The sequence below is a fragment of the Rousettus aegyptiacus genome, unplaced genomic scaffold, assembly GCF_014176215.1.
Source record: "Rousettus aegyptiacus isolate mRouAeg1 unplaced genomic scaffold, mRouAeg1.p scaffold_m13_p_15, whole genome shotgun sequence".
Lineage (NCBI taxonomy): Eukaryota > Metazoa > Chordata > Mammalia > Chiroptera > Pteropodidae > Rousettus > Rousettus aegyptiacus.
The window spans coordinates 4,814,793-4,840,294 of NW_023416290.1; the positions used below are offsets into that span (position 1 = coordinate 4,814,793).

The following is a 25,502-nucleotide window of genomic DNA, read 5'->3' on the forward strand; positions in this document are numbered from 1 at the left end:
CCAGAGCCTCTCGATCTGATCCGTGGTTTTTATTCCTGAGGAGTATTACGCAAGCATAGACTTTCCTACCAGAGAAATCATGTTTTCAACCTCTGCCTTGTCTTTTTACATGAGACTACGATGGAATAATTTGAATGATGATTACTTTTTTAAATAAATCCTGCAACCGGAATTGAATTTCACACTGTATTTCGACCTCGAAAAGAACATACATCTGAAACCAATACCGAAAGTGCATGATTTCCCATATTCAGGTTAATGTTTAGCAACGGAAAAGGATAACTTTTGTTTATCTCTGAAAACAGCTTTCTTCATCTAAACAAATGACTAGAATAAGATGGAGGAAAACCTGTTTTGGTTGCCAAGATACACACACATATTCCAATTTCCTTCTGCACAATGACTTTTATGCAAATGTGTGCCACACAATCTCCTGACCTCTTTTACCAACACACAGGATGACGACAGTGTCATAATTGAAATGGCACGTTATCTGGTATATTTGATTTTAAATTGCAAAGTTGGACTCAGGTCTATTGAAATGAAAGTCCTTGTGATTCTTTGTTAATTCCAAACTGATAGGGTTATTATTTCCTATTAGTAAAAAATAAATAAATAAGTGAAGATAATTATTCCATTTTTTTATTTCCTTGCCACATACTTTTCCCAACCTGGCTCCTTCAAGTCTCTCCTGTGACCCTCCCCCACACCCTGATTTTAGTTCTTAACCCGGATTCTTTCATCCATAACATGGATAATGAGAAAACTCCAGGAGTGTTCCTTGGGGGAACGTTACACTCAAAGTTACCTAGGACTAAACCCCACGTGTGTTCCTTTGCTCACCGTGGAGACAAGAGACTCACTGACTGTTCTCAGCCCCTCTGAAATACAAATATGAAAACAGCATTGTGGGATTCAGAGAGACTATCCTGCTTCATGCTTCATCGCTAGAAGATGCGCAGGAAAACGAGCTAGGATAGTTACGCTTCTGACTTTGAACCAGCAAAGCTGCGAACACGTCACTTAAAGAAATACACATAACAGTCTCAGAGGAGTGGGCGTGCAGGTGCAGAAAGACTGTCTGTGTGCCCCGCACAGGGTGGTGGTCAACCAATCAGCTGGCCAGGAAAGTCTTGGCCACTCCGAGCCAAGAATATGCCAGAATGTAAATCTGAAAGGTCGTCCAGGTCTTATTTGTTCTTTCTCAGTTTGAATGTCTAGTGCTAAGTGGTTTTGATTATATCTTTTTACTGGACTCTTTAGAAAAAGTTTGGGATCATTTAGGGGGTAGACCAAATTGCAATGCATTTTTTTGTAATGAGGGTTGGAAGTAAGGGGGGTTTCTTTCAAACGTTTCCAGTTTGTTCATTAGTCCATTATTCATCCTACAAATATTTATTGAGGCCTCATTATGTGAATATGACAAAAAATTGTAGGGATGCAAAAGCATGAAATTAGAAGGATATAAGCAAATCTAATAAAGCAGTTAGCTGAGAAACACTGATTCTGCATTTGATATAGATATGGCTATGGATATGGTATAGATATGGACGTAGATGTGGACATACACACACACACTTCACCTTGCCACACTGATTGTAGCTATCTATGCATTTAGGATCAACCTCACTTTAAATACACTCCCATACATACATTAAAAGAGAAGATTAAGGGCAGGCTGCAATTTCATTTTATTGTTTTAATTTCCTAGAGCAATTTTACTTCATCATGAACATTTCTGGGGGAAAATCAAAATTTAATAGTGCTTAGCGCTTCAGAGAATTTCGCTTGAAGAAATGAGTAAGATTTTGTTAACAGAATTCCTTTTTTGAAAAAAAAAATTCTAAGGAAAGAAAAAATACTGCCAAAAAAATGAATACAGCTTTGCTTGTTTCTGCAGTCGTCATTAGCAGTAGACATAAAGGTATTCTTTTTTTTTTTTTTTTTTTTTTTTTTGAGTCCATATGGAAAGATCATCAACGTATTCCGCCTCTGGGTTCTTTGCCAAAATACCACAACCCACAACCCTTCTACCTTAAACATAAAAGGAAAGGTGTTGTTCTGGTCGAATAAAGAAATAATTTTTACTAGCATACGTCTAATGTTAAAGCTGCCTAAATCCTGCCAAATACATTAAAACAACATCTGTAAAACAGATTTTCATTAAATTGATCAGTTTAAAGTTAAGCAGCTAGGCAGAAGATGCTTTTAAGCTCACCCTTAACCTTTAACCTTTAACCTCCTTCAACTGTAACGAGGACACACGTTTCTTTTAGGTAATACTGTAGGAGGTAAGGCAGGATCTATTCAAATCGAGGTGACGTATCACCGCATTTAAAGTGTTGTGAGTTAAGATGCCATCGATAACAAGGAAAGCTAATTTCTCAAAGCTCTGCCTTTGATTTATAACTGCTGCTTGTCACTTTTCCCTCAAATCTGACAAGTTCCCAGTGCAAAATGATGTGAATTAAACTCTTAATGAAAATGAATTTTATATAGGAGATTACTGTCTAGTCATTAACTCAGAAACTATTTTAAGTCTAATTTTAATATTTGAGCCATATTACAAACCATCCTTTTTCCGGGCCCTGGCCAATTTGTTAAGTTCTCATTTAAAAGCAATTAATGTTACTTATGAAGCAATTTTATTTTGCCGACACAAGCCAACCAAGCTTGATAACATCCTCATTACTTCTGGAAAATCCTCTCTATCTGACTCACGCCGTTTCTGCAACTCACTATACAAATGGCATCCTCAACACTTTGCTACTCTGGAGCACTTTTCTAGTTAGTACTAGAAAAAAGGAATGCTCCTCAAAAGATAACACAAAATGACACGGCGCGATTGCCCAGGCGGCAACTGCTCAACTATGTCTCTCTCCAACCTTCTTCGAATTCAAGGTGAGCTTGTTCAAAGTATGCTTCTGTTTGCTCGCTGATCATTTTTAGACGCCATGCTACGAGGACAGTTGGGTATTTAAGAGATAAGCAAATGAAGAAGAGTCGGGGAAAACAAAATTTTTCTATGACGTTACATGTTTAAGGCAAGAGCACGTGTGTATCCTTTGGTTCTGGGATCTGAAGCTCTCTCTGCTTTAAAGCCCTCTTTATGAATAAGCTTCATCTCACCTGGCTGTCACACATTCAACAGCCACATCCAGCTCTCTCTGGAAAGGAACTTGAGAGTAACTCTGGCACCTGGCAAACTGCTCTGTAGACAGTGAGGACGCTCAATCCATACCCACGGGATGAATGGATAAACTTAACTCACACAGAGACACACACGTTTAAACGATAGCTAAACAATTAGATTAAATAACCCTTCCAGAGAAAACAAACAGCAACACTCTACCTTCCTTTAGCTTCCCACGTGAGATTAATAAAATAGAAAAATTTGTACATTTACATCTTCTATTCACAACGTGTTAATTTAAAGTGTTAGAGATGCGGCATGAATACAAACAGTTCATGAATATTCTACATAGCTCCCAGGGTCCAGATCTATTATTTATACAAACTTAATGTTTGTTTGTTTTTTTTTTCTCCTAGGTACTCTAAAAAGTTTAATAGGTCAGGTATCAACAGAAAAAAAAAGTTGACAATTGAACAGCTGTCAACAGTCGTTGTAAAACCTACGAATTATAATACGATTAATTCGTTATATTATATTTTCAATACCATCAACCTAGAAGCTTTCCATCTTACCTTGGGGCTAGAACGCTCCTAAAACAGTGTGTGACCCAAATCTAATGCTTTTCATTGATCCCCAAAGGGCCAATATCACAGAAACAATGTTACAAATTCTCACACCACTTCTTTAAGTTTTTATGCTCAGTGTATCAATCTAGAACTGGAACTTCAAGAAATAACCTAGACAAATAGTGCCAGACCAACCCAAATAAATACTCCTTGCATGTGCTCTAGGTAGCCACGATCTGCTCTTCTTGTCACGTTTAGAGTTTGAAATAGTATTAGAAAAGCCATACATAGGTATTATAATCGCCAGCTGACTCCTGATAGTATAGTTATCACTGATTTCTAGTACAAATCAATAGATAACACTTGCAAAATGGATTTTGTAATCATATTTAGAGCTTGTTACAATGACTAATGGTTTGCAATATTTCCTGAATTTTAATGTCCTCTACACAAAAGAAGTTTTTAATAAGTTACCAAGTTATTCATCATAGAAATGAATCTATTACATGTGTACATGAACCAAGACAATCAAGCCAATCCAGTAAACAAACTGCAGAAAATGGATTAACCAGTAATTAGAGTTCAGAAAAAAGTCAAGACAAGTCGTGTTCATCACTTGCAGGTATTCATTATATCTGCCTAGTTTTTTTTTTTTTTCCAGCAAAGATAAAAGTACATTTGCCACTCAAGAAACATTTTTATCTCTGCCACGGTGCCATCGGTGAGGTGGGGGATAAAAACATCACTAGCTGGGAGAACTCGAGCAAAATAACAGCAGAGTTAAGACTTTCAGCTGATTCTAATGGAGAGTGTGTTTACTCAATATTACTAGGAACTTAAAAAAGGAAGCAAAAACACACCTATCTGTTTGCATGGCCCTTGTCTGTCACCCAACAAAAGATGACACATTCACCAGGTAGACTGTGTTTGTCCTCTGCTCCTTGTAACCATTAACACTTCCCCACCGAGAGCGACACTACGTTTCTTTTCTTTAACCAGTCAAAGACGGAGGTCAGAAAGTATTATTTCGTACGTGAAAAGACTCAGAAAAGTTATTTTACTTTGAGGCAACCAGTAAAGCAGCCAGCGCCACTGAGCGAGGTGTGAAAGGGCCGCATGGCAGATCTTTCCAGTAACTTCTCTAATTCTCTAGATTTCGACATACGTTCAGCAACATCGAGCAGAGACCGTGCACCTCGCCCTTCTATTTCTGTTTTCCTCTCTCTCTCTCTCTCTCTCTTTTTCTCCCCTTAACTCGCGGAGCTGCGCTCCAAGCTCTGACGCGCCGTAAAGCCCCATCTCTCCGGGCCCAGGGGAGTGGCCCCCCGCTTACCTTGTAGAGCTTCAGGGCCGCCTCGTGCCTGTGGTTGGTGGTGTGCAGGCGTAGCTTATCCACGCTGTTGGTGTAGTAGTCACAGGCGTTGCACTTCAGGTGGACGGGGTTGCCAATGGCGATACACTTGAGCCTCCACTCGTTGCTTTTGCCCCCTTCTTTAATGTGGGCCACCAGTTGATATTTCTGCATGTGTTTGTCGGTCTTGCAGTGCAGCTGGAAGTTGGCTTTGAGCTGGGTGTTGTAGTTACAGAGCTTGCACTGGTAGATATCTCCAATCACGGCTCTCCACTCCTCCTCGGGGAGGGAGCGCTCGCCACTCACGTGCGCGCTCAGGGCCTCCAGGCTGTCAGAGGTGAATTTGTTGCAAACGGCACACTGGAAGAGCTTCAGCGCAGGGTCACTGATATAAGGTGACAGCTCTCCTGCAGTAAGGAGGGACAGGTCATCACCCATTAGCTGACCACTGGCAAGCCGGATTTCAGGCGGTAGCTCATTATTTACTACAGGAAGAAAAAAAAATTAAAAGGAAAAAATAGAGACTAGAAGACACAGCACGCACAAAGGAATCTGTAACATCAAGTCTTGACGGGGAAAGCGCTTTCTCTAGAGCTTAAACTATAAAAAGCTGTAATAGGATTGACTCGGGATCAATTACAATCATCCCTTTCAACTTCTAAATTCCCTCATCAGATAGCTTTAATTACTCCTACCGGGCATGACGTCATTCTGAAATCTGTATTTTCGAAGGACAAGAGAGCTGATCGATACGGTAAGAAAACAGTCACGTGCCTGCGACTTCAGAGCCTAGATGAACTTCCGTGGGCACTAATTGTTATTTCACAATCTGTCTCTGGGCTCGAAGAGATTTGGCCCGTACCTGACACCCGCCCGTAACGGACTGCCAAGTACCTGGGATCAGGTAACGGTAAGACCCTTAGCAGCTTAATCACCTCCAATCGCGGACATTAAAATAGTTTTCAAAAAGACTTCATTAAAAATAACGGTCTGCCCTTTAGTAGCTCAAGTTTGACGTCTCAGGGAAGGCACTGCCAGAATCGAAGCTGTTAACCCCGCAAGGCGGAGCCAGTGATCGCAGGCGACCCAGGCGCGTCAGCACTTGTTAACCAGTCTGCCCGCACAAGACAAAGCTGGCTCGCTCCTCGCTGCCCCGGAAGCCTGCCTCCTTCCCCTGCGACGACAACGTCGCAGAAGGTTTGATCACCTGGCTTAAAGCAAAGTCCCTTCCAGTAAACTGTGCCCACCGCGCTGGCCGGGCGCACCGCGCCAGACCAAGCACGTGAGGAGAAAACCCACAAGAGTGGAAAGGCCGGGATACTGACCGAGACCCGGAGCCAGGGCGGCGGCCGTGGCGGGGTCCAGCTGGAAGGGGTTGAGCATGAGCTGCGCGTCGGCCGGGTTCTCCAGCTTCATCCCCGTCAGGCCTATGTTCTGGGCCAGGTAGTACTGGTAGAGCTCGGCCTCGGCCGGGGCCAGGCCCAGGTGCAGGTTGTGCTGGATCTGCTTCATGTTCTGCTGCAGCAGCATCATGTTGTGCATGTGCTTCTCGCTGGTCATGTGGATGCGGAGGTTCCTCGCCACGTTGGTCTCGTAGTCGCACACCTCGCAGCGCCAGGTGGGCTTCTGCTTGGGCTTGGACGGCGAGGGCGTCCCGCAGCCGCCCAGGCTGGCGTTGGGGGCCGGGGCCGCGTGGCCGAACACCTGCTCGCCGGTGCCGTTCTGGAGGTTCTGGACGTTGTTCAGGTGCTTGTCGGACTGCATGTGGATGCTGAGGTTGCCTTTGGTCGTGGTCGAGTAGTTACAGACCTCGCAGCGGAAGGGTTTGTAGCCGCACGTGTAGCTCTCGCCGCGGGCGAGCCTGGGGTGCGGCTGCCCCGTCTTACAGTACACGCAGGAGCCGCCGGGCTCGGGGTGCTTCTCCTTCATGTGCGCCTCCAGGGTCTGCTGATACTTGTAGTGCCAGTTGCACTTGGGGCACTTGAGGGTCTTGCACGAGTTCCTCGAGTGCATCATGGTCATGTGACCGCCCAGAGACCGCGAGGACCCCAAGACCGTGTCGCACTTGGGACACTCGATGCCGCTGCCGGGAGAGGCGTCGCCGCCGGGCCCCGGGGTGCCGGGGGCGCTCGGGGCGAAGCCGTGCTGGTGAGGCGGGGCGGCGGCGTCCTCGTCGCCCCGGGCCAGCTCGCCCGGCGCGCCGGCGGAGGTGGCGCCGTCCTTCCCGGCGCCCGCGTCTGCCAAGTCCCTGCCGCCGCCGCCGCCGCCGCCGCCGCCGCCGGCCCGGCCCGCGCTCGGCGGCTGCGGCGGCGGCGGCGCCGGCTGCGGCTTATCCGCGTCGTCCGCGGCGGCGGCCGCGGAGCACGAGGCGCCCTTGTCGCTGAATTTTAGCACGCTGGATGATAAGGGGGAGATGCTTTGGTTTAAGAGAGAGAAGTCTTTGTTACTGACACTGTCGGCGAGCTCGCCCAACACCTCCTCGTCGTCGAGGTCGTTGGAGTACGCGTCGTCGTCGTCCTCGTCGCCCGCGTCGGGCGGCTCGCTCTTGACCGGGCGCTCCCGCGGCCTGTCGCCGCCGTCCTCCGCGGGCTGGCCCTGCGGCGCCCTGCCGGGCTCGCACGGCGCGCGGCCGAGGGCCACGGAGGCGAGCGGGGCGCCCACCACCAGGCCGGGCAGCGCCCCGAGGCTGCCGTCGGCGCGCGGCGGCTCGGCGGGGCCCGCGCCGCCCTTCAGGAAGGCGAAGCCGGCGGGCAGCGCGTCGCCGTTCTCCACGGGGAAGGCGCTCCACACGCCGCGGAACGTGGGGTCGGGGCCCAGGAGGTTCGGAGTAGAAAAGTGGGGGTACACGGAGGCGGGCTTTTTTGGTTCCAGAAAGCTGATGAGAGGTTCTTTGTCTTTGCCGATGCCCTGGATGATGGCGGACACGCACTTGCTGCCCAGCAGCTTCTGCTCCTCGTCGGTGAGCGTCATGCGGTGGTCGTGCACCGCGTGCGTCACGAACGAGCGCGTGTAGCCGAAGGACAGCTTGCACAAGAAGCACATCAGGACGGGCTTCCTCTTCCCGTCGCTCACGCAGCCGTCGAAGCGCGACAGGTCCACGCTGCCGGGCACGTCTTTGGACACGCAGGAGGTCCTGGCCGAGCCGTCGCCGCCGAGATAGTCTCTCTCGCGCGCGTGGCGCAGGTCGTAGACGCGGAAACTGTGCAACACAGGACCCACTCCTGCCAGTGCTGAGGTATTTGGGAACGCCTGGTCGGCTGTAAATGTCTTCCCGAGGGGTGACGCGATGTGGAACGTGTTGATGATCTGCGGGAAGAAGGGCACGCGGGCGGGGGCCGCGGCGAGCAGCGTGCCGCCCGCCGCGTCCCGCGCGTCCCGCGCGCCGTCTTTGGAGTCCTCGATGATGTACGCGGAGCCGTCGGGCTGGTACACGATCTCCCCGGTCAGGTTCTCCACGTCGCTGTCGTCCAGCTCGCTGGCCTCGCTCTCGTGGTCATCCTTCGCGACGGGCAGGCGGGCGTTCGGGCAGTGGTGCTCCATGTACTTCTGCAGACTGGGGAACGAGGCGGCGCATTCGTGGCAGGGGATCTCCTGGGCCGCGGGGGCCTGCGCGGCGGCCGCATTCTCCACGCCCAGGCCCAGCAGGACGTCACTTGGGCGCTCGTCCGCGCTCAGGTTGTCATCCGCGGCGCCGTCCTCCCTGTCAGGCTCCATCCCTGCAACTTTCTCCGGCGCCTCATTATCAACTTGTGTCGTGCCGCATAGCTTTGATGTGCTCTGCCCATTTTCCTGCCTTGAGAGAGGAGCGGAGTCACAGGTTTCCATGGCAATTGCTACATGGGGATCTCATTTCATCCAGCCTGTCAGGGACCTGGATAAAAAATAAGGTGAGAGAAGCCATTTTTATTAAATAATGACACAGCTCACTAATAGCCCATCACTAATTTACAGCTGCTGTAAACCTGACTATCTGAAAAGGTGAGGAGGAAATCTTAACACCGGCACACCTATCCATCACGGGCAGACTTTTGTATAAACGCAGCAAAACAGCGCCGTCGAGGGCTGTCCCGGGCATGCAGAGGCGTCCGAGGTGTTTTTTGAAACTGCTACGAGCGTTCGCCGTAAATCTAAAATTCACATCAGTGATTGAATGTTTTTCATTCCTGTTTTCTGAAAACGTATAGAATACACGCCGAGGCAGTAAGAAAAAAAAAAAAATCCCTTTTACTAGAATGGAAATGGAAATGGCTTTCCTATATACCGAGGCGGGAATAAAGGCACAATGCAAAGAACTTGGAATTGTTAAAATTTACCTTTCACGCTCTCAGGCAGTGACTGGAAGTGGGGGACGAGTAGGGAAGGGAGACCGACAATACGGGAACCTCGACATTAGAAATATCACAGTCGCAGGCGGCACCGAGCAAACTCTTCTCTGGCTTTCATTTTGCCAGTAAATCAGCTTACTACAAATCTTCCTTGTGCAAAAGCTCTCAGCAGGTATCTGGCTGGCCCTGATTAAGCACCAATCACAATTCTTCCCCACACTTCAGTCACCTCAATGGGCAACGGAACAGAAATTAATATTTACTGCGACCAGGCCTATCATCCTGGGGGACAATCGCCTTCGCTCGGTTTTTTCCCCTGCGATACGTAATGAACACCATTTCAAATACCATTTCGATGTTATCCGTCCTGGTGAGTTGCCATCTCTCCACCACTGCCTCAATCAACGTCTCCCCTGGCTTAACAAATCATACGCGAGCAGTGCTGATGAAAATCCTTCAATCATTTAATTTTTTTTTTTTTTAGGGTTTTTTTTTTTTTTTTTTTTTTTTTTTTTTTTTACAGCCAGGACTCTTAGACCATAAACTCCTGTTATTGAAAACAAGATGCACTGTCTACGAAGCCATATATATCAGTTTCTGGCAGCGGGGTAAGGGACCAGGGCAAAGTTGAGCATATGTTGGTAAAAATGTGGTCTCCTTCTGTGTGTGTGTGTGTGTGCACATGCGAGTGTGTGTGCGCACGTGCGTGTGCCTGCAAACCTCAGCTACTGTAACAGCAGCAGCTTGATTACAGCTTAAGCTTCTCTGAGTCCCTTCAGATGACTCCGTTTGCAGAATGACGGTGTTGTACACAACCGCTGAGTGGGCTCAAACTTTCGTGTTTATTTTCAGCCTATGACATAGACACTATGTCTCGATTTTACGAGACAGGTAAGCAACCTTCTTTCAAATATGAAAAATCGGAGGGATTCAACACTTCAAGGCAACTCACTCCTTCATGTAACAGTATCAACACTTTCAGTACACTGATAATTTCTGAAATAAGAAAACCTGACGTTGCTACGTCACGTGGCATATTGCATTGGGCAGGGCACACACGCCCTTACATTCTCTCGCAGGCTTCACAGTGGCAGAGAGCTAAGAAGCAAACAAAATTCTGGGCTCACCAAAAATTACTAAGCATTCTAGAGATTCCTTTTGAAAAGTTCTTATGGGAGAAAGGTCTCATTGAAGGTCACTGGCATATTAAGTATGAAGAATAGCTTCTTAATACTCTCTTTACTGTAATCAAATTTAATCTTGTCAGCTAAATCAGAGAGGAAGTGATCAGTGTAGAATACATCAAACGATCTGCATAGATTGAAAATGAAATCAAAATTCGTTTTGGTATCTGCCATGGTTAAAATGACATTCTAATTGCTCACAAATCAAACATCACAAAGCTTAGTGTGTAATTTTAATCAATGATGAGATCCAGGTTAATTATCCTCATGGCATGCACACAGCTTTTAAAACTCTCTGAAATAATCTGATAACCATAAGCATGAAAGCCTAATAATTTTCTAATTAGTCCACAAACATTAATGTTTACCTTTGCAGTCACCAAATCGGCACAATGTATACGCACTGAAGGTGGCCAAAATGCCTAAAATATAATCCCCTGCTGGACTGAAGGGCAGGACAAAGGCAGGAAAGGACAAGAGAGCTCTGGCGAGGACACAAGGTGGTCAGCGACACTAAAACGATGATCTGAGATTAAAGTGTGAACTTGCAGAACCCAGGGTGCTCTTCTCTGTTTCCTTTCCTATAAAACTTAGGCCGATCTGTAGAAGGGGAGTCACCTCAACTACAACAGCGAGAAAAGTTCCCAAATCCTTGACAGCTCGGTAAAGGACTTCCTGGGCGACCTGTATTATTATTTCAGTTCTCTTTCGCCTAGACCCCTACGAGAGTCCTCAGCCCACAAAAACACTTGCTGGAATTATCGCACACATGCTGAATGAACCTCACATAGTTGTAATGGGCAGTTACTAATTTTGGGCAGATGCCGAATGGAATGCATGCACTCTGCAATGTGTCATCGCGATAGTTCTCTATAAGAAGTAGAGCTTGTTTGTTTTATCTTAATTGAGCCAGAAGTAACTTACTGAATAGGACAACCTTGTTGCTCTCTGACAAAAATTATGAAAACTACACTAAAGAATCCATCACAGGCCAAAGCAACATGGTAGGATATGTTCTGTCACGACTGTGCCACAGAATTTTATACAAAACTGCCTATCAATTTCTTCTCGACAAGGTACAGATTAATCAGAAAGTCAAATACATAAGTCTTCTACACAATCAGATTTGCATTCCATTCCAAAAGCAACCATAATAAAACTATCTGAATTGATACAACTAGTAACATATTACCTGATTTTTTTAATCCGTAGTTATTGACTATGACCATGATCATGTTTACCAGTACATTTTGATGGAATCACTTTAGTTTGTGGAGTTAAAAAGTTAGTTAGACCAATATGTACTCTGACACTGTACATATATTGTACTTATGAAAAATGATGCTAAGTCATTTCATTGTCATCAATGTCAGAGAAGATTTTTCTTCTATCAACGTGACCCATTTAAGAAATTTACACTAAAGTTTTATAAGTCCCTGTAACAAGACCACAAAGACAACCGTTTAACTTGAACCACAGAATTCCTTCCAAAATCACTATGTAACAAGTAAACTCACTAAAAAAGTTGGTTCACTATTTAGGCTGGTTTCTATTTAGTCTTCACTAATTTCTATTCTCTAGTTCCAAACATTCTATCTTGTAGAAATCACCAAAGACCTCAAGAAATCCCAAAGAGAAAACCTAATACAATTTTCATGCCAAATTCAGAACAATACATACCTGCAGGTCTGTTTAGAATACGTGTACACGTATTTTGGTATTCTCAGTAATTCACAAGATCAGTGACTTTGATGTGTAAATCCCCCTTTTTTTTTTTTTCGGAACTAATGGACAATATGCAGAAAAGAACTTTTATTGCTGGTCGGTGCCTTTGCTTTCACCCGGCAGTCACTGCTGCCTAAACTCTGCTAAGTGACCAAACCCACCTACGAGGAGCCTGGCTAATGAAAGAAAGGGGGTGCATTCGGAACAATAGAATTCCTTTGCATTCAGAAAGCAAGAGTTCCCATTAGAACCCAAAATCAGAGAGGCCAGTTTTACCTCTGCTTTTTAATTGAGATCGTCCCAGCCCGCCCTCTCGGGTCCAGTGAGACAGTGTTTGTGAAATGATGAAAAAGAACGTGGTGTGATCAAGGGGACAGAATAAAGGGAAAGGAATGCTAGGTTGGCCACTCGGCTAAGTGCTGGGAAAGAAGACCGGCGTGCCCCTCGGCCCATTGTTTGTAATTCTCCTCTGCTCTTTAGCCAGCTCATAGCACAGTCTTTATTTACTCCATTCTGAACGGGTTAAAAGTTGCCCACTTATAAGTGAATTTGGTAACAAGTTACTACAAGTCTAAAAAAAAAAGAAAAAGAAAAAGAAAAAAAAGAAAGAAAGAAAAAGGAAAATAAATAAAAATCCTTGAATTATATCAAGTTTCCAAAAGGTCATCACTGTCTCTGCTGTGGCCTTTTCCCCATTCCAAATCCTCTATCAATATGTCATAGTGAGTTAGGCAAAGACAAAAGAGAGGCACAGTGTGAAAACGGCACATATATCTAATCCTGACAAAGCAATGAATAGACCTTCACAAGTATAATTATACTTGTTTATTTGTTGCCACGTACAGAGAACTGATGAAAAAAATCCATCAAAGTGGTATTATGCAGACACCAAGAGCTTCTTTTCTTTGGTTGCTAAAGCCACATTGAGGCTTAAATTCCTTATTGTTAAATTCAGAAGAAAGAAAAAAAAAAGATTTTTGGCTGGACTTTTTTCTTTTCTTTTTTTTTCCTTTTTTTTTTTTTTTTTTTTTTTTTGCATCAGTTGCTGACAGATCTTTTGTGTACGAGGCTGTATTAGCTCACACAGCTACCTCATTTTTTACCCATGTTGGAATTCATAATTACAAGCTACTGTACAGAAGCTTTTAAAAGGGCGTGGCGCGCTGACCAAGAGAAGAAAGTAGTGAAACTCCCCTTTTCTCACAGTCTCTCTTTTGATAGATCAAAACACAGGTAAAGTACCTGTGTGGCAGCACTGGTTACGTCAGAAGACATCTTTGATCTCAGTCTTTTAAGTTGGGGCTGGTGGTTTTCTTTGGTTGGCTTTCTCTGCAATTTGCTTATTTTAGTATCTGTCCGGTATTTCATAAACGATTGCATAATGTCTTTCCCATTGCAGTTAGCACGAGGCAAGGCAAATACAAGGATTGCAAAGGATCGAAAATATGAAGTCAAAAGATTTCAAGCCCAACTATTAAGGAGCCATTATGTTCCAATAGACACTAAATCAAATAACTTAACAAAAGCACATTTTTTAAAGGGGGTGGGGAGGTGGGGAGCCAATAGCTTTTTTTTTTCCTTTGCAGGATAGAAATACATCAAAGTAAATGCAATCTGCATAGTTGATGTTTGTGAGCTTTACAATTTAAAACAGAAAAGCTGTAATTTTTCTTTGCTGGCAATCTGGAAACACTCTAGAGTTAATTATAGCTGATTCGAAGTGAACCACACAAACAAAGACCAGTGTATGTCCAGACAATTATACTGCATTAACTAGCTTAGAGCTTCCTGCTGGTATTCCAGGACTCTTCTGTTACACCCTTCTACCTTCCCAGCACGAGGGAAAATGCTTCTGCAAGAAGGAATTAATGAAGAGAACTACAGGAGAATGTGTGACGACCTCTCTTGACACGGCACAAACTTTCCACCCATGTCACGACAAAGGCGAGAAGGTAATTAAGTCTGAAGAGAAAGGAGGTAACCAAACTACCTAAAGCGTTTAAAGCCAGCAAATGTTGAAGGAGAGAAAGTTTGCAGAGACAAACAGGAGTGTACAAGTCAGCTCAGTCATTTCCCCCTATTTTCCTCTCATTTTTCTCATTAAGACCTAAATTAGATATTCAATGCAGATTTATTTCCTTCTCTTTAAACAGGACCTTTGCGATCAACTCTTGGTGGTCTTCTCTCTCTCTCTCATTGTCTCTCTCTCTTCTTCTCTCTTCCCAGCCTCAGTTTCCCTCCTTCTCTCTCTTATCTCCAAGCCTACGTGGACTTTATGTGACAATTACATCTCCATAAACGTATACGTTAGAGAACTTAAGAGGCAAAGTACACTTTGCCAACCAGCCCAATAGTTAGTTCTTAATTTGATATGATGTGGGAAATAGGAATTTTACTGTTTTCTTCAAACTTTAATCAAACTCCAGCTACTTTCCTTAGAGAGAAATCAATAATCTCTCCCTAACCAGAGCTCTCTATTATATGACTCATGTTATTTGATTGCTTCGGGAAAAATTCATAATCACTGAGCAAGATGGACCTAATGCTTTACCCTCTGTAAACAAACTTTGGTACCCTTAACCAATCTAGTTGATTTCTAATTTTCTTATTCATTCTAACTGAAAATGAATAGTTTGCATTGGTGTGAGACAAGGACACGAACTGTAATTATGTGCGGTCCCTCTTTCTGATTCGTTCTTTGATACCGTTTTGCTAGTATACCAGCTGACATTGGGGCTTTGTAGTGATTGCTTCATTGAAGGCTTGAGATGTCCTAATCAGCTAAAGCATTGCTAGAAAGCTGTGGTTTGCCAATACTGTGAGAATATACTGGCTCCCCGCCACTTTATTTACCTATTTATTTATTGTTTTCTTTCGTTCGTTGTTTTCTCTATAGAATGAAAAGGTACCCCTGAATGTCGGTTGCCCGGGCACACCTACGTATCAACCATCGTCTCTTTGTCTCATCCCTGCAAAGTAGGCTTAGAGTTAAATGACTGTTGGATCCTTTTAATTTTTCTCCCTAAATGAATATTAATCTACAGATAGATCAGGTGCCACATGAAAATACATATAAATATGTTCTCTAGAAATACTCAAAGGTCGTGTACATTACACAAAGCATCCCCCTAACAGTCGGGATCACGTCGTGTTCTCAGACCCTTCTCTCTCAATCCCCACTATATTTGAAAGTTCAAGTATATAGCACTTCTAAGGAAGAACATGGACTGCATCAATCATTTTCAGAAACATATAAATCATATTTGCCATGTTTTTCAGATGTTTATATTTCTAGTCTTTCAAATGTGATTGACTAATCTCTGGCATACACACAATCTAAGAATGTTTAGTTGATCATACTTTTAAGTTGTCATATAAGACCATTTAAAAAATGCATTTTGATTGGCTTTATTAAGATATATATGAATATAGAATATTGGGTTTCAAAAAGCAATTTACCAGACTAGTGAAAACCATTCCATACATATGTTCATCTCATATACAATGTGAAGATAACATATTCTAACCTATGCGTGTATTTTTACCCTCTTTGCCTGTTCAGATATAAAATTCAGTACTGAACTACTAACCGCTAGATATTTAAAAGAGAAAACAACTCCATAATTATTTAGATTTCATGATTCTCACCAATATGATCTCATAACCAATATAACAATAAGTGTAACAGTTTAAGTACTTTTTTTAATGTCATTCCTTGCAGGCTAAACCTACCATAATTATCTTCATAAAACTAATCACAGGTCAGGTATTCCAGCAAACATTCCTATTCTCTGAGCAATGATTTCAGTGATTTTACATGATTTCGAAATAGTTTTAATGAAGAAAATTCCATGCATAATTTTTAAATCCCTACCCAGTGTCTCTTTCTACATAATACTCTTAAGGTCTACCAGATAGAAGTCTCTTTTTATATCCTATGTACCCTTTGATATCCTATGTAAATATTTAAAATTATTTTATAATAAAAACCACATCATGACTAACATAATAGAGGACATAGTAGAAGGCCAAGTTTTCTCCTGGATAACATATTGGCAAATTTCTGTTGGATCACTAAGGTTAGCGGGCTATTTTATTTCTATTATGGAGAGCCTTTTGTTTAGGTGGTGTGTGTGTGTGTGTGTGTGTGTGTGTGTGTGTTTTGGGAGGGGGAGGGCGCGGGGAAGGGGTTGGCCTGAAAGTTCATTTGACTGCTGTCCATAAGTGAAGTGAGCAATTCAGTAATTAACTTTTGTGTTTTAAATGTATGAACTTTAATTAGATTTCATTATAAACAAACAAACGTCAACCATAATTATAAGCTCCTTGGTTTACCCACATATTATCCCTTTTCAAACAAACTTGATGTCAGACAAATTAAAATCAAGCAGCCAGCAATTCTGAGTTGAATTTTACATGATCTGCTGGTAACCTGATTACTTTAACTTCAATATCATTACAGGAAAAGTATTTCAGGAAAAATAATGACAAGAATTCCAACAGGAGACAAGCTTAATTGTATTGATTGAAAAGATGCATGTTCATAGGAACCGTGGTGAAGGAATAATGTTATCTCAAATCTACGGTTTCTATTAAAATAAAATTGTCCGGCATGAGAGAGGCAATTAAGATTAGTGTCTGCAGAACTAGAGATACTAAACTAACTAAATAATTATCTGGGCCCAATTATCTTATACTTTAAGTAGCCAAGTAGCCGCGTGGAGCGACCGACCACCAGGCGTAAGGTTTGCAGGTTTATTTACTGACTGGTGTATCTATTAGGATCGAGAACAAGTGAAGCTGTCAGGACATAATGAAGGTAAATGATTAGTTAGCAGCAAGCCTGAACTCTTCTTCAATGCAATAAGAGTTAATTAAAGTTTACCACCAAACATCAACCAAAGCAGGATGTTGATCAGGTTTCAGCATTAAGTGCAAACAGACAATAGTTGCCAGCAATTAGTACAGCTATCAAATGACATGCAATGATAATTATACATTTAAAACAGCTAAAGACCCTGGGGTGGGGGGCGGGGGCTAATCAGCCTCTTTGACGAGAAATACTCAAAGGGCAGGAAACAGGTATCAGATTATTCCACGTTAACACTGTAAATCAATAGAATTAAACAAGAAAAGGTTGTGTGGGCACATTATCTGAGCAAGAACAATTCACTGGTCCAAAATGAAATAAATCTGCTAGTGCTGGTCTATCTGAGATAAGGACTTCGGTAGCTAAAGAAAATAAGTTAATTTTCAATTAAAGTTTCAGAATGAAGTCTGTGTAAAGAAAGTTTAGCTTCTTGGTTCTGTGCAAGTTCAACAATCCAACAAGGATTTCACCGTAATTATTGTTATTTAAATTAAGTATTACCTTTCATTCTAAGATACCCTCAGAAGTACTCTATGCCTAGAATGTTATCTTTGTGTTCTCAAATACTACCTCCCTGAAAAGGTTTTAGAGCTTGAGATCAAAATTCTCTCCATGCAGCTAAATTTAAAACAAAAGCCACGTGCACACATTTAGGTCTTCCCTTGAAGCCGTGAGAACCTGTGACTTCAAGCTTGCTGAAATCAATGAAATTGCATGCGACACATCCGTTAAAATAATTTTTAGCAAATCACCTCTTTTTTTTTTTTTCCCATCGTCTCTGGCCTGCAGCCTAGAGCGGGTCTCCAGAAACACACCCATCCTCACGACCCCCACCTCGCTATTGTCCCAACTCATTCTGGTATGCTGTGGACCTGTGAGCGGCCAGCGTTGGCCCATCCCAGTCTGTCCCCAGAGCTAACTCTAAGCCAAGGCCGCCTCCCAGCACAAAAACGTCCCTCTCCGAGAGCCCTTTCGCCCCCTTCAGAGCTCATACACTCATTGGCCCTGACGTTTTCGCTCCAGCCATGACAAATGAGCTGATGACGCTGGTGTGATTGCACTGGGGGATGGCTTTATCTAAAGACGTATCATTAACTCTCATCACCATCTCCTAACATGGCTCTTCTGGGTTAATGTGTTGTGAAAATTTGAGGAAATTTCTGTGTCAATATATGCATGTTAAGTAGTAAGAGACTGACTTCATCAAAAGGAGAAAAGGGAGGCCGGAGCAGACAGGACCAGGGAGAGAAAAAAAAAAAAAGAAAAGACTAGCACTAACTAAATGTTGCTCTGGGGACTTAAGTAACTCTAGCCAACCTCTGCTCCAGTGCAAACCGGCCAGCTGACTGTCTCTTAAAGGTCCCTGTCCCTTAACATCAGCAGCGGGAGCAGAACAGAATTTGGGAAGTGGCACGAACAGCCACTCGGATCCACACGGCTGCTCCACGGGCAAGCCTATTTCTTTGTTTCTACCTGCGTTGCACATATTTGATTCTCGAATCTTAATTTCCTATGTTATTAAATCTCTCTAAATTCATTTTGTGTTGGGAGAGAGATTGTCCAACCCCGTTTCACTCCGAGATCACTGCATCTTTCAGTGAGAAAGAAGCGATGATTTTCCAACGGTTTTTAAATGTGAAACGAAACTCTTCGGACTTCGAAAAGAAGGGAGAGGGGAGCCTCTCCATTTAGTGCAAATGCCACCGCCACCTTCAGGTTAGGTTAGAACCCAAGTTCCAGTTCTGTAGATTTCGTCATGTCCACTGTGGAAATGACAGAGTGGGCACTTGTTATAACCTCTCCTCTCAATCCATCTGCGGGCACACAGCCAATCAGTCAGTGCAGTCCAACAGACCTCGGGAAGCAGGTGAGGCTGCAGATGAAGCGCCATTCACTCCCGGACCACGCGAGAAGCTCTTTATTCCTGTTCTTAATGGTGCCAGTCCCCCTTACCGGAGCAAGGACAAAGCCAAGTGCTCCTGTGAGGTTCATGAATAAACAGAGATGAACCACCTTAAGCTCCGCCCATGATTTCCTGGTTACTGTGAACACTTAAACAGGCTTCTGTGAGCAGCGACTTCTGGCAGACGCGAATGACTCCTAATGTGCCCCCTTCTTCATTTCAAGAACTAAAGGACCCGCCCCTTTTTTTTCCCCCTGCAAGTTTCCATCATTCAGGCAATTCTTGTCCTATCTCTAGCCACTCAGCTCTATGATCCCAGAGCAGCGAGCCTGTCCGTCTAGGGTCATCGCAGAAAAGGTACCATCTGAAAATCTGCCTTTGCTGGGGAAGAGTCCACAAATAAAAAATCTCCAGTGTAACAGAAATGATTCTCCTGTTAATATTACGGAATCTTTGGATATGGGAAGAGCCAAGCGAACTAAAATGAAAAATATATATATATTAAATGACTTGCAGAAAGGGACACATACATACGCATCAGATCTCATCACCTGCGCTATGTAGTTATGTGATATTTTTCAGGAATTTCTCTGAGCTTCGGTTTCCTTGTGGGTCAAACAAGGGAACTGTTCTATATCCTTTCTGACTGCAACAATCTATGGTTCTAATATAAAAACCCAGTTAGAGTGTACTGGAGAACAGTTTTCCCTGTAGACTCTTCCAAGACAGACCCAGATGTTTATAAGGTTGTATATTTCTAATCAGTTCTTAGATTTCAAGAGGAGAGACAGATTCCAGGAGGAAATTTGTTTTCATTTATAGTATATTTTTAATTGACGCTCATTCATGTTTTTCATTTATTCCATAGATCTTTATTGTAGATATTAAATAAGAATACCAAGGATTTGGCAATGTCTGGCACTGTGAATACAGTGCTTAGCCAGACATGAGTGCTGCCTTCATGGAGGCTGAAATTCTTCAGGAACCACTTCAACAAACACTGCGAAAAATGCTAAGATACTAGCTGTTTTATTTCAATGAAATATATCCTCACTCTACGAGTGTTCAGCAAATGCTTAGCCTTAAATAAACGTGCTTTGAATGAGTTGTCAAGTCTGAGGCCACTTATGAATGACTAGAACATAGGCAAGGCACACACTTTCATTTTTAAGGAAAACTTTAACAAAAATTGTGAACCAAACATATAGAAATATAAAGAAAAAATCAAACTCAAAGCGGGGAAATTATAATACAAATACACTTATATTTCCCATAAAAATATACACAATATTTTAATGTGTATCGTTCATGTCTCACATTGGGAAAAGCCATAATAGAAGTCCATTTTAATTTAGATGATCCAAAAATTTTTATTTATAAATTTTATTAGCCCTTAAAATGAATCATCATCTTTGAACCTGGTTAGTCTTCCATTGAATAATACATTACTGTAGAAAGATAAAGGACTATGATCTCTTCCAAGTGATAAGCCAGGAAGAGACTCATAACTTGACTATAAAATCCCCCAAGAAAACTGAAGGGTTTTATAATATTGCTGAAATATTAATAACTCGATCCCTTCTCTAAGTTGGTATAAATTTTGATGTACAGGGCACCACATAACAGTATCTACACCCATTTCATGGCATACCAAAACATCATAATGCCCAGTACACAGAAAGGTATTTCTACAGTATCCTCTAGGCCAAAGGCTTTCAAGCAGGCTGGGTCAACTTCAAGACTGAAATAAGCATTGTGGTCTCTTCTATTATCTATCATATGTAGTGGATGGCCTGGAATCTTGAATTCATGGATAGACTGAGGTCTGAATTATTTATAAACTGTTTCAGTTCCAGTTTGCTTCTTAGAAAAAGATTCAGAAATGCATGAAACATCTAGACACCTCTCAGAACCAGACCAATATGCGATGATGGAGTGAGCGGCAGATAACGAGGAGAAGACTGTCCACCTACATACCACCTAGGTAACAGCCAACGAGAAAATACGGGGAGAAGGATGCTACCTCTTCCCCCACCTCTTCCACACACCCACTGCCTAACTCTTAGCTCCCTCCCTTGTGGGAAAGAGGCGTCTCTACCCAAAAGTTTCCCGAAGTTCTGCTTTACCGAATGCCCTGTAGTCGAGCACTACATTAAAACCAGCTATTGAAAACAAAGAGAAGATGAACACAGGGCCTCGGGCTCCATCGCATTCACTTATTTTAATGTTCACGACGCCTGAGTCTTATGTAATCTCGACAACAACTCAGAGGAAACGTCGAGGAAGTTAGGAACTGGGGCTCAGGAAGGTTAAATAGTGGGGATAAGGTCATCCATGACGGGAAGCTAACCCAGCTGTCTATTAGATCGAACGTAATTTCTATTGGTCATTGAGTTGTCCAAGAATGGAGTCGATTTTCAAATGTCTAAAACTTAAGTTAAAACAAACTGAGCTAAACAGAATCTAAAGAATGCCTAGTTTTAACTAAGTGTCACTCTTTCTGTATACTACGCTCCCTCTGAAACATCACAGCATTATCTTGGTTTCCTTTCCTTATGCAGAAGAGAAGCTTGTTCTTAACACTGTGCTCATAATTATTAAGAATACGTTTAAGTCACTGAGATCATCGGTATTTTTATAAACCATAGACTCGTCTTGACCACTCAAAGCACCTAGCCTAACCTCCTAGTTGGGCGAAAATGCATTTACAGCCACACAGTGATAAGTGGCCATCCAGATTCTGTGTGTCTCCTTCCACTGACAGAGAACCCACCCCCTCAGCGGAGACAGTATCGCTGCTGAGTCACCATTGTACGTCTTCCTCTTCCCCTCGTCACTATTTCCACCACCTTCATTCACATTCAGTCCCGTGGCAAAGCCCTTTCCAAGCGGCCATAACAGTTGTACAACCATGGGTCCTCCAGCTGGGATTTCTGAGGTCCTGTCCTGACAATTTCCTACCTTGCTGAGTGACTCAGCAATTGCGTCTGAATCCAATAGCCCATATTTTAACACGGACAAAGCGAATAACTCCAAGGCAGTTCCCAGTTTCAGTATTTTGCGAGTTTCCAGTTGCTTTACCATCCGACCTGCTCTTCTCCTGTGGCCATATAGGCCAGGCCTTAGAAAACGAAAGATGCTTAGTCTGCAAGGAGAAGACCTCACAGGCTTCCCCCACCCCCAACCCCCTCCCCATGAATACATCTAGAGAGGAAAGAGAGAGACTAACATGGACAGAGAGTAGAAGCATGAGTGTGTGTGTGTGTGTGCACACTCCTGGTGTGTGTCTACTAAACCAAAAAGAGATGGGTCGTTCTCAATTAATTAGTGGCTCAGAAAATTTTAAGTATTAACTTCATAATTCCCAAATATGAGAGAAAAAAGGAAGAAGAACTGTAATTTAGAGAATCCATGTGAACAGCCTCTCAGGTTTGGTGAAGACACTTTGGGAAATGAATGGGCTTCTTCCATTCGCTCTTCCAAGCAGGCAAAATTTAAGATTCTCCATAAATTTCTCTCTTACAAAAAGTTTTGTTTTGTTTTGTTTTCTTGTTGGCCATATAACCAGGTGGTATATACCAGCTCATATATTTTTGTATTTTAACATTTTTAAAGCTATAGATTTCCTTTCTTCTTTACAGTGAAGGGGAAAAAAAATTTATGCACAGTTATAAAATGCATATTTTAACCCAAAAGTCCATTTTCCCTGGTTAAGATGATTTAGATCTGAGTAAATACTTGCAGAACACTTTCTGTTTTTACAGCCAGAACACAACGGAACCCGTAAACTTGAGAGGCGCTAGAATGGGTACCATTCAGAAGTGATCAACAGCCACTGTCCTACCCCCGGGACAAGCCAATCACCCGACCGATCATCTAAATACATGTGAAGCTAGTGTCGAATTCCTGAGCCACCTGGAGAAAAACACCCTTTCAGAACTTCTCTTAGACCATCACGGCATTGTGACACATAATCAAGTCAAGCTGCTCAAATTCTTAAATTTTAGCTTTTTTTTTTTTTTGATCTCCAGAATGTTAAGTGGCTAATCATATCAGAGATGAGCTGCTTGCCAAATCCGACTTGAGTGCCAACGCCGTTCCGAAGTCGCGTGCATCCTTTCAAAAGTGCCTCAAAATGGCAAAATTTCACTTCACTCACGGACCTTTAGGAAGGCAGGGAGAGCGGAGAGCAGCCATTCTCCGACAGAGGCTTGTACGTCAAACGTGAAACCATGTCAAACTTTCCAGGCAACTTGTGGACCTCTGACACTGGGGGATTAACAGAACATCAAATCCAGCAAGATCACACGGGGTACAATCCTCACGCAAGAAAATCATGCCATCGAGCCCTCATTAAAAGACCATTTTGTCCTCAGCCATCAAAGGCTCCGAGCGCACTAAGACCCCGGTTATAGCATCATGGATAACCAAAACAAGTGCCAAGAGAAACTGTGCACTTAGTTCTCACATGCGTCCATCTGTTCACATATAAACACGGATTCTGCTTTCTGTCCGATCCCTGAAATCTTGATATCGGAATACCCTGGGCTTTTGCCCATTTCCTAAGAATGCAGACATCACATAAGCTACTATTAACCCATGTGTGATCCGCTCTCATGGTGGCTGGAAACCTGCCAGGTACGACACATGGTGGTGCCTGGTTAACAATGTCTTAAAATATAAATGAATTTATTTTTTAAATTAACACATTTTTCTTATGGAAATACCTTAATAAGCCCTTCTGCATGTAAAAAAAAAATAGCCTCCATGTGGATTTTTTTTTTGTTCTTTTAAGACTTTTTGCAAGCATATCATAAAGTTAGCCATAAAAGTTTCTGAAACAATCCAGAATTTCTTGACAAATTTTTAAAAGGACTCTAGTAAAGAATTTTGGTGACTTTATATAACAAAGATCAAACACTTTTCCTTTACAATATTCTGTACTCAAGAGGCAGCCCTTATACTTTAATTTACGTGAAAACACTTCTGATTTCCCAAGTTTCCACGTAAGCATCCTAATAGCACCGCAGCCGCCGAATGGCTGAAGCGGTTAGGCAAATGGAAGTTCTACACCCTAGCAATGAAACGAGTCAGATTCGTATCTGGCGGGATCTTTCAACCCAGCTCCGGGGCGGTCATCGGTGGCTCCCTTTGGTGACCCCAAAAGGGAAAGGGCTTGTTTAAAATGGACACACACAAGAAATCGCCCACGCTGCATTCGACTTCTTACAGACAGAAGAACCAACCCCCACCTTCGGAAGTGTCTTCACAGTCATGGTATTTTCACTGCCCTAATTCTGGCTGAAGAAACATCGTTCAGAGCCCTGATCACGTTGTCAACTGATACCCAGTCACCACCCGCACCGGTGACCAGAGAAAGCCTTGCTGCCAATGTTTCCTAGACTGAACGTAAGGGACCCGGCCACCTTTTCAAAGACTTCTCTCTAAACGAAACACGCGACACACCTACGAGGCACCATGAGATGAGTGAACTCCCGAGAAAATAACTCTGTGTCCACTGCTGCTGTCCCCTCCCATCCCCGGGAGCTGATAGACGGCCGCTTACGACAGTCACGTCTCAAAGTCACAACGCACAACTCCTTCCTCAGTCAAGTGTCCTGCCAGCTGAGACAGCTGTGGACAGCCAACGGCGGGGGAAAAACCCGCCTCGGACTCCATCGGCGACTCGACTAAATACCCACACCACGCGCCATGGGCCTTTTCCGAAAGGACCGTCTTCTTGCCAGCAAGGTGCTGGGACTTGTTGACGCCCAATAGCCAATACCTGGTCAGCCCAGCATGTTTCTGAAAACCCTCCAAGGTCCGCACCTCTGTGCGACGCCCTCTAGCTGCACGGCTGTCTTACGCGTTGCTTCCCAGGGATGCTGGAAACTCGGGGCGCCTCATCGAGTGGCTGAAACCTGAGCCCCTGCTTGTTTCTTCAAGTCTTGGACAAACATAACTTTAGAGGCAGCAGAGCACAGGCCTAAAGAGAGGAGCCTGCGTTTCCATTTTCCTTTCATCTTAGTCATCCAGCCAGCCGTTCAGGACGCTATTCAACAGAGCTTTTCATTATGCAAAAAAATGCTAATCCTTTTCCGATGCTTTCACACTTGTATAAACCCCCATTCCTTCAACTGAAAAGCAATTATATCAGTTTACCTTTCTGTCAAAAACAGGATTAATATTCCAATGACAGAATCTCCTTTCTTTTCCTATCTTTTTTTTTTTTTCTGCTTTAGGAAACTAGAGATTATTAGCAGAGGCATGCTTAGGAAAGAATACATTATGTTAAATATGATTATGTTAACCAATGGGTGGAAAAAGGGGAAGGCTCATCAGAAGAGAAAGTCCTTCAGTCACTGCACAAAGGACTGACCTTCCTTTCGCAGATGCCCAAAGACAGTGACACTCACTCTGGTCTATTAATCAGAAACAAATTATG

General features: G+C 43.4%; 1 protein-coding gene across 3 annotated transcripts in view; it reads right to left on the reverse strand.

The window, feature by feature from the left end:
• ZFHX4 (zinc finger homeobox 4) overlaps positions 1-25,502 on the reverse strand; it is a 171,399-nt gene that overhangs the window by 139,671 nt on the left and 6,226 nt on the right. For 2 of the 3 annotated variants that reach the window (XM_016128126.2, XM_036232782.1), the window contains exons 2-3: positions 6,376-8,921; positions 5,033-5,535 (exon numbers count right to left, since the gene is read on the reverse strand). In XM_016128126.2, coding sequence (XP_015983612.2) covers positions 5,033-5,535; positions 6,376-8,875 — 3,003 coding nt within the window. In that variant the 5' untranslated portion in view covers positions 8,876-8,921. The remainder of the gene's footprint in view (positions 1-5,032; positions 5,536-6,375; positions 8,922-25,502) is intronic. The other variant, XM_036232783.1, reaches the window with a different exon arrangement.